Source organism: Solea senegalensis, linkage group LG19, assembly GCF_019176455.1.
Source record: "Solea senegalensis isolate Sse05_10M linkage group LG19, IFAPA_SoseM_1, whole genome shotgun sequence".
In the NCBI taxonomy this organism is placed as follows: Eukaryota; Metazoa; Chordata; class Actinopteri; order Pleuronectiformes; family Soleidae; genus Solea; species Solea senegalensis.
In genome coordinates, this window is record NC_058038.1 from 1,911,574 (window position 1) to 1,929,084 (window position 17,511).

At 41.2% G+C, this 17,511-nt stretch overlaps 1 protein-coding gene across 1 annotated transcript; it reads right to left on the reverse strand.

Moving 5' to 3' along the window:
* Positions 1–920: 920 nt before the first annotated feature.
* Positions 921–7,621, reverse strand: atp5mc1 (ATP synthase membrane subunit c locus 1). Its single transcript, XM_044049980.1, has 5 exons — positions 7,540–7,621; positions 5,931–5,978; positions 4,443–4,523; positions 4,115–4,293; positions 921–1,367 (listed from the first exon to the last, which is right to left on the reverse strand). Exons 2-5 carry the CDS (start codon positions 5,967–5,969, stop codon positions 1,253–1,255), a joined length of 414 nt encoding a protein of 137 aa, XP_043905915.1. The 5' UTR covers positions 5,970–5,978; positions 7,540–7,621; the 3' UTR covers positions 921–1,252.
* Between the last annotated feature and the right edge of the window lie 9,890 nt (positions 7,622–17,511).

The following is a 17,511-nucleotide window of genomic DNA, read 5'->3' on the forward strand; positions in this document are numbered from 1 at the left end:
TCGTTAAAAGTGGTGGTTCAGAAGAAATGCAACAGATGCAACACTGATTTTTAACTTCCTACTTACAGAGGCTTTTACGGTATTAAAAAAAACCCATAGATTTGCAAGGTTTTCAAAATAAAACACAGACAGCGCTGTACCTGACTGTACACTTTTGAATGATAAAAACACTGAATATCCCCACAGCGATAAGTTTAGAACTGGACTTGGAGCAACTATATAAAGTTCTGAACGAGACTGATGAAGTTGCATTCAGCACATCGAGACCTACTAGAATACTGGAAATCACATTTTGACAGTATTTTGAGAAACCAGTCTCGTCCAGATCTTATGCAGAATGTTATTCCATCTCAAATTTGGGAATATTTGATTAAAAAGTGTGATCAGACTTTTAATGACATTTCTCTTAAACTGTGCAGTAAAACGTCTGATTTCCAGTGTACTCGTTGATTAAATGCTAAACAACTTAAAACCAGTCTTGTTCAGTACTCTTCAGTCGCTCAAAGTCTCTGGAACTTACAGTTGATGTTCTCATTTCATGATGTGCTTTCAAACGTGCAGTTTTATTTTGAAAAACGATCAATATCCTTACAAATCTGCTTGATTAAATGGCTCTGGCTTTTTTAATTGATCATAAAAGCCTCTGTACTGAGAGCGTTTCGATTCAGCGTCATATCATTAGATTTTAGAGTGAGAAAGTGATTTTCTCCAGGGGGAAAATGGGAATATTTAGGACTCAGGAATAAGCTGCCAATCTTTTTTTAATACAAACAAATAAAAAACAGACCCACCACAGAAAAAGTTGCTAGTTCCAGTTCCTCAGAGAAGTCTTGTCATTTTCTGGAGATTTTATATACAACCTCAGTCACTTGGCATCACATGGAATGTAAACAAAAATAAAGACAACTTGACACAGATCATTAGTTATTCCAACCATTTATTCTGGACAGATTTTTTTCTCAACTGATGTGAGGTCTCACATAAAACTTCAGAAAAACATAAAAATGTAGTATTTAAAGGTTTGTTAACCTCAGATGTTTCTAATATTTCTTCCCCTGTAGATTGGAATGGCCCATCAGCTCTTTCAGAGTTCCCCTTCTGAAAAACCCACCCTCCAAAAAAGGAAGGTAAGTTAGGGAGAAAGGGAGCGAGATACAAGGGGAAAGGAGACCGGGAAGAAGGGGAAGTGGAGGTATTAAGTGGAGGGTGGAGAGAGAGAGAGAGAGAGAGATAGGTGTGGCTGTTTCCACGTTTACATGGCGAACAGGATGAGGAACGCCACCATCAGACAGAAGAGACCCATAGCCTCAGAGAGAGCGAAGCCCAGGATGGCGTAGGAGAAGAGCTGCTGCTTCAGGGAGGGGTTCCTGTGGAGCAGAGAACAGTCAGTGGTCAGTTTTAGGAATGATGAGCTACTAATAATGAAGTCTTAAAAGGAGTGACAATACACCATCTTAAATTAATTTTGAGTTTCAGACCCCTGCTCTAAAATAAAACAAAAAATATTGATACATTACCCAGCCCTATTTCAGTGTCCTATTTCTACTGAAACATTTAAAGGGGACATATTATGCAAAATCAACTTTTTAACCATACTTATATTTGGGACTCTGGAGGCCCTACCAGTCGCCAAAGTGTGGAAAAAGAATACTCAGTCATGTTTTCGTGGTCCCCCTTAGTGTAAGTATAGGCGATAAAACACTCCATGTTGAATTCCCTGCGCTTATGACGGCAGCATGCGCATTTCACCGCGAATGTTACCGCCCCACCAGTAAGTTTACTTGGAGAGCTCCACCTTAGCTCCACCTTGTCCCTGCGAGAGTGCAGGCGAGGGAGGAAGAGCGGTATTATGTCAACGCGGAGGGACAAGTGTGCTGTTGGTGGCTGCACAGTGGAGCACAGTGTTTTACAGAGGATTTTATATATGAAGCTAATGTGCCGGATAAAGTCAGCAAACGTGTGTTCGCACCACTTCACATCAGACTGGGGCCAGCGGTCGCCGTATTTAGTCAGCGAACGCATTTCACCGACGTACACACTACACTGCTCATCCGCTCCCTTCACTGGCTTCCTGTAGCTGCTCGCATCCGCTTCAAGACCCTAGTGCTTGCGTTCCACGCTACAAACGGATCCGGTCCAGCCTACATCCAGGACATGATCAAAACCTACACCCCAGCCCGCCCACTTATTCGCAGAACTCGAGACTGTTCACTGTCCTCGCTCCCAAATGGTGGAACGAGCTCCCCATCGACATCCGGACAGTGGAAAGCCTCCACATCTTCCGCCGCCGACTAAAAACACATTTCTTCCGACTCTACCTCGACTAAGACGAAAAAAAAACCATATACATCGCACTTATGACTAGCACTTCATAGTTTGGTTTACTTGAAGCTCTTACATCTAGTTCATTTGTACCTAAATGTTTAAATGCACTTATTGTAAGTCGCTTTGGATAAAAGTGTCTGCTAAATGACATGTAATGTACAAACACACATTGTTAAAAGGTCACATAGGTCATAACTGACCATTCTGACACGTCCTAATTAAAAATATTTGTTCAGTACGTCCTCCATGACCGGAGCACATACTCTGATACGCTCACATACAGCAGCAGTTTATGCAGCGATCAGCGGTGCTGCACTCAGTGAAAATCAGTTAAAAAGACATAGGGACAGCACTGACTGTGCTCCGGAGACCTCGCCACTGCTGATCGCCAGCTCCGGAGCATACCATAACCGGTCTGATACAGTCACATACAGCAGCAGTTTATTCAGCTCGCCGCATGCCGCTGGCGATCAGCGGTGCTGTCCCTAAGTGTTTTTAACTGATTTAAATTTTTTAGTGTTGCTTTAATTTATTACACTGTTAAACTTCCCTTTAAAAAAAACATGCGACTCCTGTTTCGGGAGACAAACAATTCAAAGTGAATAAATTTGGTTTGTGGACAAAAGTCATTTGAGATCAACGTTGATTACTGATTATATGAAGAGAGAAAATATTTTCCAGGACCTGGTTACAGCTGATGCTGCCATCAAGGGCACGGACAACGGTCAAAACAAGATGCTTTTATGACCAACACTCTGCATACTCATCTGTATTTAATACCCTTCAAATCAATGTTTATATGTTTAACATTACACCAAGTCAGGCTGGAACAACATTTTCATTAAGTTGTTTGGTATAAAAAAAAGCCTGCACATCTTCCGTCAGACTAAAAACGCATCTTTCGATTCTACTGTACACCGCACTTATGAGTAGCACTTTATATTTTGACTTACTTCTAGCTCTTGTTTGTACCCAAATGTTGAAATGCACTTATTGTAAGTGACTTTGGATAAAAGTGTCTGATAAATGACTAAATTCATTTAATTGTTTTTTTTTTCCCTTTGTGTTTTTTGTGTTATGTAAATATTTATTAAATATTAAATATGAAATACAATTCATTTTGGTTTGTGGACAACAAAAGACAGTGGAGATCATTTCCAGGTCTGGCAAAGACGAACCAATTTTTAACAACATTTTTATCAAACTATTTTGATAAAATAACCAGACTGATCAATTATAGTATATATTATAGTTCAGATGTGCATCCTAATGCCCCCCCACACACACACGGGGCATTAGGATGCATGTTCTGTGATCAGATCTTCACCATATGTATCCACACCTGCGTCTCCAGTGTCCACATCAAGAGCCGACTGCTATCCGATCACGTCAATGACCTTTACGCTCAGTGTTGGCTGCATATAAAGTCACACTATTGTGTAGGAAGAAGTCGTCAGAAAACCGACAAAAGCAGAAGAGACTGCAGTTTTGACAGGAGACTGCTCACATAGTTAGGGGAGGGGCGGAGACACATCACATTTACACCTTGTAGTCCTGAGTCCGCAACGACCTCCTGAAGTAGATAACAATCCATTCTCAGGTGGATTTACACCTACAAGTGGTCAGGTGCCATCCATTTTAGGTAAATAAATTCCATTTTACCCTTAACTAGCACATTCCTCCCCTGCTTCAGTACCTGTCAGTAGAACTATATAATATAGACTATTAGGTCACAAACACACCGCACTACACCACAGCTCTAAAGACGGCCATTGTGCGCAAACACTACCTTGCATAGCCGATGATGAGGCTGCCGAACACTGTTCCGATTCCAGCGCCTGAGCCGGCCACACCCACTGTGGCAGCACCGGCACCAATGAACTTGGCGGCAGTGTCGATGTCTCGGGAGACTGCGCTGGTCTGGAAGGACCGGGTGGAGAGTACCGACTGGCTGAGTGGCAACAAGGCCTAGCAGAGGAGGGAGGAAGTGAGTTGATATTGGTTACTGTGCTTCAAAATAAAAAAACAAAACCCAGCACCAATGACAGTACATCATAAAATGTGAATCTTCTGACCCAATTAGTTGTTTAACTCAAGATGACCATTAAAGAACTGACCTGCTGCTCCACTGTGGCTTCAGGTCTGTTGAACAGGGAGACTGAGACTGGCCGGGCGAGGACTCTGGACCCCCCACGCAGCTGCAGACAACAGGCAAATGACATTACAACCAACATCCCTGATAAACCATTAAAAAACTGCATATTCTCATTGATTCTTTTTATTGCAGAGACAGAGGAAGTGGCAGTAATGGGAAATATTCTGTGGGTTATTGTAAAAAAACATGGTGGTTTAAAAACAGCATTTAAATATAAAAAGGCTCATTCTGGAGTGAAACAAATGAATCATACAATTGAGTTGGGATGCAACAATCATTTGATTAATAATCAATTACTAAATGAATCATCACCAAATTATTGATTAATCAGTTTTATTTTGCAGTTTTTTATCGGTAAAACAAGCTTTCTGATTATTCAGCTTCTTAAATGTGAATATTTCTGTGCTCTTTTTCACAAATCAATCGTTAAAACTAAACATTTTAGTTTGAGGACAAAACATCACATCACAGATAATCATCACTTCTAGGTTTAGTAAAAAAACAGATCAACATTTTTTAACATTTGACATTTTGTGCTCTTAAATTTAATTCTCAATTAATATTAATTAATGAAGACAACGCTCTCCTCTTTGGTCTCCCGCACAAATCCCCCCCGAAAGCCTCAACCGGTCCAAAACTCAGCAACCCGCATCATCAATAGCACCCTAGAACCCCCCTAAATTCAATGCAACATCCTCCTCCTCACCTTCAAGACTCTCCACAATCTCTCCCCCTCCTCCCTCCCTCCCATTCTCAGATCAGCTGCTCTCCAACTCACTACACCTTCTGCCTGTCTCGTCACCATGGGGTCCAGGGCTTTCAGCCACTCTGGCCCCACCTCTAGAAGTCTCCCACACGACACCGTAACATTGACCCCCTTCACACCTTTAAATCCAGACTCAGGACACACCTTTTCAGAACTGCCTTCAACATTACACACAAGACCTTTAAATCTATGCAAGAATACCAAAGAGGAAAGTTATGGAAATATGGATTCACAGTATTTCTGTAACGGAATGTGTGAATTCAACCTGTACTCTAGCACAAGTCCATGATGGAGATGCCCAACATGCTGCAGGATCAGCTGACATGGAAATGCCACGGCTGCCATCCTCTGACCACTCGCAGTAAATACTGTGTCCTTGAACTCAAGCATGCAGCCATGAGCCAAAATATCATTTCACATTAATGATTTGATCTAGAAACATTTACACTCAAGTACTGTTCATTCACAAGAACACACATATTTTCTTTAAAACTACCTTTTAAAGCTTCTATGGCTGAAACAACTGAATAATCGTTGGCTACATTGTCGACCAGTCCGTTTGAATATTTTGTGAGCAAACAATTACTCGATTAATCAAGAACGTAAACACATGATCAAATATGAAAATAATTGTTGGTTGCAGCTATAAAAAGCTACAAACAACTATATCAACAGGTGACGTACCACAGCAGGGGAAGTGATAAACTTGGCGCAGGCATACATGGCTGAAACCTGGAGAGAGGAAAGGTGTACAGTGTTAGTTTATATACACAAACCTTCTGATCTAGTTACAGGCTGTGCAAAAACACTGCAGCCTAACACACATTTTTAACATACATGTATGAAATATTACCGACAAGAGTTTGTTTTTACATTCCATACAGAAAAACATTAATATGTTTCCATTTATGAAAACCTTTCGTTGTAAATATGTTACATGCATAAACATAAAGTGTACTGTCTACTCAAAGAAGTGGGAAGGTCAAACTGCTAAAAGTCAAAGGAATATTTTTGTGAATCAATATTATCTTACACCTCTGTATAACATGCATTTAAAAAAATACTTTTCACTTCTATACACTTTAAAACAGGCACGTTTATGAACGCCTACTTGTTTAAGTTTAAGAATCAGGTTAGTCTCATCAAGGATGAAGGCTGCAGTTCCATACATGGTGTCCATTAGTGACCTACAGCTTAATGGCCTTATGTTACTTTCAACACAGGCTCTGAGTACACACACATTTTACACACACACACACACACACACATAGTTCAAGTCATATTTCCATGTTTTATATATCTACACACACACACACGCACACACGCACACACACATTAAAAACAAACAACTAATGCATGCAACTGTCAAATTCAGCAACAAGTTCCCCGAGGAAGAGTTTAGCCCCGATCTGGTGGCTGTAACCAGTTAGCCAGTTCATCCAGCAGATTAATCCAATTGAGTTGGCTAGTGTGTGGATGAGCTCCAGATCTAAACCGCTCATACTCCACACATGCTGCCGAATGAATGACTATCACTCCCACTTTCAGACGCCATTACTTGGACGAAATGTCTGCTAACAACGATTCACTTCAGGATTCGCATAACGTTCATGGGTAACAGCAACAGTGTGGTCTGCACTACAACAACAGATTAGCTTGCATGGCAATGCCACCTGTTAAGATTGGGGGTTAAGAGCAGGGGAAGTGCTGGAGCTCAGCTAAGTTGCTATGCTAACCAGCTAGCAGCCTTGAAGGTCAAAAATGAGCAGCAGACGGTCACTTGAGGCCTAAAGAGCAGACACAGAGCACTGCCCGTTACGATACACCCTCGCCGGGCTGTGGTGCACTGACGAGGTGCCACATTACGCCGCGGGTACCCGACAGCTCTGTCCTTGCAGCCGCACACTGGCGCACACAGAGCACGGTAGGCCCCGAGTGTCAGACATTTTACATTCAGCCGCCTGTCAGAGGAGCGGGGGCCGCGCTGTGCCCGGTGTGTGACCCGCTGCCTTCACCAGCCACATAACAACCACAGTGAGCGTAAACTCTCGTTAATAAACTACATTGACCGTCTCATACAACAACGAAGAACGCACATATAATAATCCAGTCGTAATCCGAACACTCAGCACCAAGTCATTGAATGGCCGACCTAACATGCTAGCAACTGACTGTTAGCAATGACAGCTACCTTTTGTGAGATAACTCACACTCACGCGTGTGCATAACAGACAGATTAGCATTATTAGACGTTCTACAGAGGCAATGGTTTATAAAAAAAACAACATATTACCGGTGAGTTGCGATTTACGGAGGGTCCGGGATTAGCTTGGTTCGCTCACGGCGGCAGTCAATGAATGTAGGACGAGAGGCGCCGTCACCTTGTCATTTATAAGCTCAGCCTCTACGTCCTAAAGGCCCATTGGTCACACGGAACCCTCCTTCGTTCCTCATTGGTCCAAGATCAAGTCACTCACAAAGCTCCCGCCTACATTTCTAGACAACGAAGATTTTAATAGGCCGAGGCGTTTACAAAGGCGGGACAAGGGGCGTTTAATGAATTCTATTGGGCAGTATTGCCGGGAACGACGAGTTTACGAGAAGCGACCTTTCAAAGCACATCCAGTGTCCTAGGTAGCGATTGGTTGGTTTACAGGAAGTCCCGCCTCTAGAAGGATATTCTTCATGTACTGTGGATCAATTCATCTTCATACAGCTGTAAAATAATTGTGGAGGCTGTAGCTTGTGTTGCTAACACATTTCATATTAATATTAATTATTTATAGGGTGAACACATGACCAGATCCATTTTAGTTCAGAGCATCCCAAATTAGAGGTCTGAGGCCCTAGAAATAAATAAATACAATTTTGACAAATATTCTGTTGCCCATGCTCACATTTGAATAGTAATGACACACCATGGCACTAAAATTTAAATATTTTGTTCCTATAACCAACTAATAATCATGATCAGTACTTGATTGTGATTACCAAGCACAAACTAAGAAGCCCGATGCTGTGTTTACAAAGAAACATACCATTTATAGTTAAACTATTAATAACTTCACATTTTATTTATTTAGATTTGTTTCTCCACAGAACAAAGAATATGTTCAGTAAATTTGAGGAATGGAAGCATTTTTAAAGCTATAAAGTGAAATGAAAGTGTATACAATCGAAATGTCACAGTAAAGCTTCACATTGATACTGTTTTTATTTAAAATAAAAGTGGGGCTTCTCCTCTTTGCCAGATCATCCGCTCACAGGGCTTCTCGTATCACTGCTATGCTGATGATACCCAGCTGTATCTGTCGTTCCCACTTGTCTCTCTGACATACCTGCATGGATGAAAGCCCATGACCTCCAGCTAAACCTCTCCAAAACTGGACTGCTGGTCTTCCCAGCCAAGCCAACGATACATCATAACATCTGCAGGAAGTTGACATACAGGAGTGAATAAAACTGGAAGGTTCCGTCAAGGTTAGCATACACACTCTCTCCCTCATACACTTTTTTGGTGCATTTTTAAAGTCTAAATCTTTTAACAGTCTTTCAGAATTGTCAGGCACTGTGACCTCTGACCTTTGAACCCTCACTCAGATGTGTCCGGCGAGTAGCTGCAGTGTACAGCAGCCATTTCCACTTCTCCCACAGATGAAAACGGAAGCTAAATGTTAAAAATGCACATGTGAATAACTCAGAGCCATTTACAGCCACAGAGGGAGCGAGTTGCCGGGCGGTTAATGCTGACTCTGCTGCCACCTGATTGGCTGATATCAGAGAAGTGCATGCACATAAATATTCATTATATCTTGTTAAAAATAATTATAGATGTTTTTGTGGCGCTGCAGACAGAGGCGCACAGCCTGAGCAGCAGAGGGCGCCAGAACACTAGGTGATCACTCTCTCTAACCTTCTGATTTCTATTGTAGTTTCTGTTCCACAGCTTCTACTTGCAGGAATCGTCACATGAGCCTATGACCACACCTCCTATATCTTACACCACTGTACAATGTACGTTTATTTGCTTCTCTGTGATTTTGGCCTGTTATGCTGAATATAAACCTGATCAATGCTGTTCTAACCCTAATCTGCAGTTACTTTCTGAGGAGACTTAATTCAGAACATTTAGACACAACAGAAGACACATGTGGTATAACTAAAAATGCACAGTATCCTCCCACAGTGTACTCCCACAGTATACACCCACAGTATACTCCCACAGTATACTCCCACAGTGTACTCCAGTGTACTCCCACAGTATACTCCCACAGTATCCTCCACAGTGTACTCCCACAGTATACACCCACAGTATACACTCCCCACTGTAACAGTATACTCCCACAGTACTCCTCCCAGTGTACTCTCCACAGTGTACTCCACAGTATACTCCCACAGTGTACTCCCACAGTGTATACTCCACAGTGTACTCCCACAGTACAGTACTCCCACAGTATGGTACAGTGTACTCCCACAGTATACTCCACACACAGTATACTCCACAGTACTCCCACAGTGTACTCCACACAGTGTACTCCCACAGTGTACTCCCACAGTATACTCCCACAGTGTGTCCCACAGTACTCCAGTGTACTCCCACAGTATACTCCCACAGTGTAAACTCCACAGTGTACTCCCACAGTATACTCCCACAGTGTACTCCCACAGTATACTCCCACAGTCTCCCACAGTATACTCCCACAGTGTACTCCCACAGTGTACAGTATACTCCCACAGTATACTCCCACAGTGTACTCCCCACAGTGTACTCCCGTGTGTACTCCACAGTATACCCCACAGTACTCCCACAGTATACTCCCACAGTGTACTCCTCCCACAGTATACTCCCACAGTACAGTACTCCACAGTGTACTCCCACAGTATACTCCCACAGTGTACTCCACAGTATACTCCCACAGTGTACTCCCACAGTACTCCCTCCACAGTGTACTCTATACTCCACAGTGTACTCCCAGTATACTCCCCTCACAGTGTACTCCACTCCCAGTATACTCCCACACAGTATACTCCCACAGTGTACTCCCTCCACAGTGTACTCCCACGGTACTCCCACAGTCTCCCACAGTGTACTCCCACAGTATACACTCCCACGGTAACTCCCACAGTGTACTCCCACAGGTGTACACAGTCTCCACAGTGAACCTCCACGTGTACTCCCACAGTATACTCCACAGACAGTACTCCCACAGTATACTCCCACAGTCTCCCAGTATACTCCCACAGTGTACAAGGTGTACTCCCACAGTATACTCCCACAGTAAACTCCCACAGTGTACTCCCACAGTAAACTCCCACTTAAAGGTCCAAATAGTTAAATTGTCTTCAGTTCAGTTCAGGATGTCCTGGATATGACTCTGTGTCATACTCACACATCCATGAATTCCACTTAAATGCAACAACAGACACAATGAGCTGTGTGGTAGTGGTGAAAAGCAGTTCAAAGGTCAAACCTTCAGGTTTTACTTTCCTCCCAGACTTTCTTTGATGCTTAAATAATAATAAAACAGCTTTTACATGACCTCACTGGTGTTGACTTGAGATGCTGAATTATTGACAAATGACAAAATTGATATCTGTCTGTTTTGTGCATGTTAGAGCTCAGTGTCACATTTGCTACTTTTAAAGCTGAAACTTGTTTGAAACTTATTACTTTAAAATCTAAACAAGTGTGTGTTACATTGAAACCATTGTCAAATGATTAGCCCATCAGCTCCACCCGACTCCCTCTGTGTTTCTCAGCATAGCAGAGTTTAGACACAGCCACGCTCCTGTGCTGCACACAGGAAGTGATGTTTTTCAGACACTAACCATTCCACACCGTTCCATTTACATCGGAACTCAGGAGTTAAAACTGAGAGCGATGTCTGTGGGAAAAAAAAGAAACAGTACTATGTGTATAATTGATTTACTGTGAAACAAATGTGACAGACGTGCTATTAATAGTCAAAGTAGCAGTGCTTGTATGGTGACTGTGACCTTGGAAATTCCGAGTTCCAACTACAAATAGAACAGTGTTTGTTGCAATGTTTGTATAGTGGCAGCCGTCTTGGAATAACAACCCCGAGTTCAGGAGGAACACAGCATAAAACAAGACGTCTGCAAACAGGTTGGAGTGAGATTGAAAATGCAAAGCAGCTCAAAATGTTTTAGAAGTGAATTCTACTGCTCAAAATGGGGATAAATGCTGTTTGCACCACCCTGCTCTGCTGCTGTATACACACAAATGCTCCCTCAGTCACTTCTGATAGTCTTACAAATAAAGTTACATCGTTTATTATGATATCGCAAACAACCTTTAACAAAACAATCAAACGACAGTGACGTCAGTGTCATTTGGAACCAGTGATTTGTGCTTTCTTTGAGATCAATGACGGCTATAGTTGGTGGCACTGTCACTGCAGAAAAAGATCAATCAAACTGCGATGTCTATCAGCCAGCAAGACTCCTCCCTTTACTGTTCACACACACACACACACACAGTCTGGTGTGTCTGGTTTCCTCGACTTCAGAGGACATTACATTGACATTTATTTTCCTTGAGACTTGCTCTGACTGTAACCAGAATTATTACTAGCCTAACCCTAACACTAACGCTAACTCTAACCTTTACCTTTACCTGACCCTAACCTAATCCTAACCATACAACATGTTCTCACCTTATGGGGACATGATTTTTGTCCCTCTGAGGAAGTCAAGTCAAGTCAAGTGTAAAGGTCCCCACAACATGAGTAATACCTGGAACACACACACACAAACACACCACACACACAACACAGACTGAGCGAGACTGCCATCTTCATTAGTGTTGAGTGCTAATATGGCCTCTGGATTTATTGGCAACCAGGGGGGAAGCAGACACACACACACACACACACACCGCACACCTCACACACACACACACACACCTCCTCAACATTCATTCCATGCCACAGTAGCCTAGTAATGATGACCTACCTCAGTGGGATCAATGAACTGGAGACAGAAGAGCCTGGTTAAAACACGCAGAGAACACACACACACACACGTGCACACACACACACACATACACACACACACACACCGTGCACACACACACACACACACATACACACACACACACACACACAGCCTTGACTACCATTCATTTGGATAGCCTCAAATAAGCATCATTCCTTTACTTTAACCATAACTGGTAACCGTAATATTAACTTAACCACAATTCAAATCTTAGCCTCAAATCTGCTTCTTTAGGACCAGGTTTTGGTCTCCTTGAGGACGACTGGCCCTGACAAGATCAAGGACATGGAGACGTTATTGGATATTCTTTCCCAGCATGCAGTGGGCAAGGTTATATTTTTGGGAGGTTATAGACCCTTTCGAGGGCTATGTCACAGAAATGTGTGTGTGCAGTTTGGGGTCAGGAAACACACTCGTAGCATTAACTTGTACAACAGTCCAACACATAAGATGCCTACTTGTAGCGTAGTTGACTGTGAAAATAGAACCAGCACGTTCTTCAGAATCCCTTTCAAAAAGATAGACTGTGAGTCCAAGCATTAAAAAGAGCAGACTGTGGTGATGCTAGTGCAGCCAGAGGCTCGTGTTTCATTTCATGTACGTTATCATTTATCAGCTCTTTCTGTTTTTTACGATCACGACGAAAAGCCTGGATTTCACAGAAAAGTGTGAAATCCAGTGCACATATATATCTATATGAACCTATGCTGCCTAAAGTTATGGTGTGGTCGTGGACGTAGCTAGCTTGTAGTTAGCTGCCGGCTAGTGCGCTGACAGGTAAACATGGTGTGCTAAAAACCTTCCTCACGTGTACACGCTAGGTTTATCTATAAGGTAAGAGTGAATATCTGACCACTACACACTCTTTTATGGAAGCTGGCTAGTATTACGTGCTATTCGCTTAACTGTGTTGTTTCTGACCCCAAACTGCACACGCATTCTTGCTAATGTTTGTATACAATGAAAGGGTCTATGATATAGTATGGTATAGTATAGTATAGTATAGTATAGTATAGTATAGTATGGTATAGTATTGTATAGTATAGTATAGTATAGTATGGTATAGTATAGTATAGTATAGTATAGTATGGTATAGTATAGTATATAGTATATAGTATAGCATAGTATAGTATAGTATAGTATGGGTATAGTATGGTATGGTATAGTATGGTATGGTATAGTATAGTATGGTATAGTATAATATGGTATGGTATGGTATAGTATAGTATGGTATGGTATGGTATAGTATAGTATGGTATAGTATAGTATGGTATAGTATGGTATGGTATAGTATAGTATGGTATAGTATAATATGGTATGGTATGGTATAGTATAGTATGGTATAGTATAGTATAGTATGGTATAGTATAGTATAGTATAGTATAGTATAGTATGGTATAGTATAGTATAGTATATTATAGTATAGTATAGTATAGTATAGTACAGTATAGTATAGTATAGTATAGTATAGTATAGTATTACTATCAAACTGACATGTGTAGTTTTGAAGAGACATGTTTGCTTTATATGTGACTTCCTGTCCATGTCTTCACTTCACACTGTGTGTGTGTGTGTGTGTGTGTGTCAGGGGGCAGTTGCTTGTGTTGTAATAAAGTCTTTGTTTGGTGGCTGTGTGACTCTGATGTCAGCAGAGGCTGACACACACAATATTAGTGGCTAATAAACTGCACTAATATAAACTATCAGACATAACAATTCTGAATCTGAGGTTTTATGATACTCTGTTAATAGGAGAAGGGTTTTGTCACGAGGCACCAAAGATGATGATGGCGTAGTCCATGAAGTGATGTTGCGTTTCCCTGTCTTTGTCCAACCCAAAGTGCATACTGTGACAAAGAGAGAGAAAACGTTGACAAACCATTGATTTAACTTATTATTCTCTCTAATAATTAAAGATTGAAGTTAGTGAAGTAAGTTGTTTTTTTCTCTTGTGCAAAATGTGCACAAGAGAAAAAAACAGCAATGACTCTCGTCAAGTCCCTCACAGTCCTAATGTTTCTAAGAGTACCTACTCTACCTCCTGAGCCACAGCCACTAAACCTCATACAATCACACACAGCGAGTGAGACCCTTCCCTTTAGAGTTTAAAGGTCACACCGAACACAAACAGATTTGCACCGTGCCATTATTGTCATTTGTGCCATTAACACGCGCCGTTTCTGTGCTGTTCTTGTGTACATTAGCATCTATTGCATCTACAAAAACAACGACAGCTTCCCTTTCCTCTGCAGCGTCGTCATTTTAAACACAAATGTCGGAGACGAGTGTCTCCGTCTCTGTGTTCGTGTGGAACGGGGCCAGCAAATGTGTGCTGACTTTACATTACCTCCGTATGTGCATATAATATGTGTCGTGTGTGTGTGTGTGTGTGTGTGTGTGTGTGTGTGTGTGTGTGTGTGTGGTGCCGGTGAGGGAGTTTAACAAGCAATCTCTTTACTGCTCTGTGTGGTGGCACACCTACTTTTACTACCCTACCACAGTGAAGACACACACACACACACACACACACACTGTTCCAATGATGCCATGAGAATGATATGGGCTGGTTGGTTTGGTATTGAGTTCTCTCTCGCCCAGTTTATTAGGAAGCAGCAGTGGGGGAGGGGTGATGAAGGGATGGATGGAGGTAGACAGAGACATTAGTGTAATTGTGGTGTGTGTGTGTGTGTGTGTGTGTGTGTGTGAAAGATCCCAGTCTCATAGAACAGCAGCCGCGATGTAGTGTGAGATGTTCTCACCTTTCTTAAATCACTGATGTAAGAAATGAAATATCACGAGCAAACACGTGAAATGAACCTTTAATGAGCTGGTTCACTCCATTTACATAAACCGGATTAATGTCCTCGCGTGGCGACAGCCGGCAATTTACTAGCTCCGCTTTGCTGACGTGTGTAATACATCGCTGAGATGTTCGCACACATGCCTCTGACTGCAGGTTCACTTTTAAAAATCCACGTCAAAAGTTATGAAAATATCTGAAAATAATATATTATTCTCCACTAAATTCAATTAATTATTGGAGCAGCACTACAAGTCATGTCACCTCTCTTCCAAGAGGCTTCTTCAGCGCCGTTCCTGTTTTTTCAAAGAAAAGCTTTTGACTTTTAAAGTCATTTTCTGAAAGTAGTAGTGATAAAAAATGTTCTTACACAAAATTTAATAAATGAACCTACACAGTATTCTGGGTCTAATACAGTCACTAAATCCTACATTCATACAAACTGCAGAATCCAAACAATGGGGAGGAAACTTCAGTGTTTTCCTCAGAGTTTGTGTTGTGTTGTGTTGTGTTGTGTTGTGTTGTGTTGTGTTGCCATAATGAAATTTGGATGGTGACACGTTGACGTTTTCCGTCACCCATCATGTAAAATCAAATTTTGTGTTTGTGTGGCTTGAATCTCGACTGTAATGCTTTTATTTTGACAGAGTTCATCAGCCTGATCACTGCCACTGCTGCAGAGTCATGTACTGCTGACATTTGACGCCTGAGTCTTCTGGGCTTGACGATGCTAGCTGCTGAACATTCCTCTTCTCCCATTTGTCGCTTGTGCTGCACTTGGAGATCATTTACAACGCTGACATCGTTCTCTATTGAAGAAGACTTCAAACTGAGACCATGAACTCTTTAGGAAAATGTTTGCTGAAGTGAGAAGAGGAAGCACATTTTCTGTTCTGTTTGCAACCAGCAGAGTCGCCCCCTTGTGGCTATTCAGTATACTCTCATTTTTACATATGACCTGTGGTTGTGTTCTAATAAGAAAACGCAGTAGATATGAATTCTATTATTATTATTTTGGAAAAAAAAAACCCAGCAATATATTCCATATTCCAGCAATAATCTGTTAATTTAACACTTGCTCATTCATTCATGTGGTTTGTGAGTTAAAGTAAATGTGATACTGTGGTTGTGTGTCAGTTTTATATGTGTGTGTGTGTGTGTGTGTGTGTTCACAGGTCCTTCATGTGGTTGTTGTGGTTTGCAGCCTCCTCCATCACAAACTACTGTTCCAACGATAAAGCCAACACTTCCCTGCTTCATCACTGCCTCAGTACTACTGCTGCTCTTGTTTTTAAGTAAAGAAAGTGTCACAGATGTGACTGCACATGTAGACACACCGTGGTGACATCTGTGACCTTTCACAATAAAGCTAAGAAATGAAACTCAGGTGTTTGCATTAAAAAGTTATTTCAACTGACATCATTGAATAATTCTGTGTTTTGGATTCAAATGAATAATGTCAAATAGCATGGACATAACTTTATCATTTGTTGTCATTAACAAACAATAATGAGCATCATTTATGTAAGCAAGTTAATTAAGAACTAACAGAATGTCTGCATAAAAAACAACTACATGGCCAAGGTCTGACATGTTCACTGCTTTCTAATATTGTTCTGTACCAGCAATGGCTGTTAAAGCTTTAACCCTAACCCTTGTTTTTCTGCCTCATGTGCCACAATTCTGTCCTTTGAGTTTGTTTTTTTTTGTTACAAAACCAAAAGGCTTTGAATTTAATGTCCAAGTTTCAATTTTGGCATTTTTACTTGAAGACACCATGATTATTGTTATATTTGGTTTTGCTTTGTACTGAATGGTGTATTTTTGAAGGGCCAGTGATTTTAACAACATAACAAAAACATTTGTTTTATTAAAAAACCTTCACAAAACATGATGGCCATGCAATTTTAATTGATTCACTTTAAATTCGATACCTAATGGATATTTTTGATTTCATACTCAGTGTGTTTACATATAACAGAGTCCGAGTCTACATGCAGAGGAGAACATGTAACTGTAATGTCGGCACTATGTCTCTATAAGCTGGTACGTATTGAATCACTTTCCTGTTGACCTTTCCGGCACAGTGAGATGGATTGTGCTGTAGTTCTGTATTACTGTACATGTTAATGTTATATTTCAAAGTGTTTCTTCTCTGTCAGAGCCATCGTGAAAAGAAGGGGGAGGAAGTTTTCAGTGCATGAGTATCTTTTGGTTTGTGGACGAAAATAGATTTGAGTTTGAGAGAAATGTCGAATTTTTTAACTTGTCCGTCTTGTCTGAAATTGAATTTTAAAATAGAGGCAGATGAAAGGACTTTTTCTGTGTAGGACTTAAGTTAATGCAACATAAAAAAAAAAACATTTTTATTAAAATAAACACAATTCAATTCAATTCAACTTGACAATGTTAATTAAATCCAACACAACAGTGTTTACTGTGTTTAGT

Bases quoted from the DNA above. Each gene is read 5' to 3' on its own strand.
- atp5mc1 (XM_044049980.1), bottom strand. From the start codon at position 5,969: ATGTATGCCTGCGCCAAGTTTATCACTTCCCCTGCTGTG. The intron at 4,524-5,930 runs GTACGTCACCTG...TGTTGTCTGCAG, and splicing joins TTATCACTTCCCCTGCTGTG to CTGCGTGGGGGGTCCAGAGT. The intron at 4,294-4,442 runs GTCAGTTCTTTA...CTCCTCTGCTAG, and splicing joins AAGCCACAGTGGAGCAGCAG to GCCTTGTTGCCACTCAGCCA.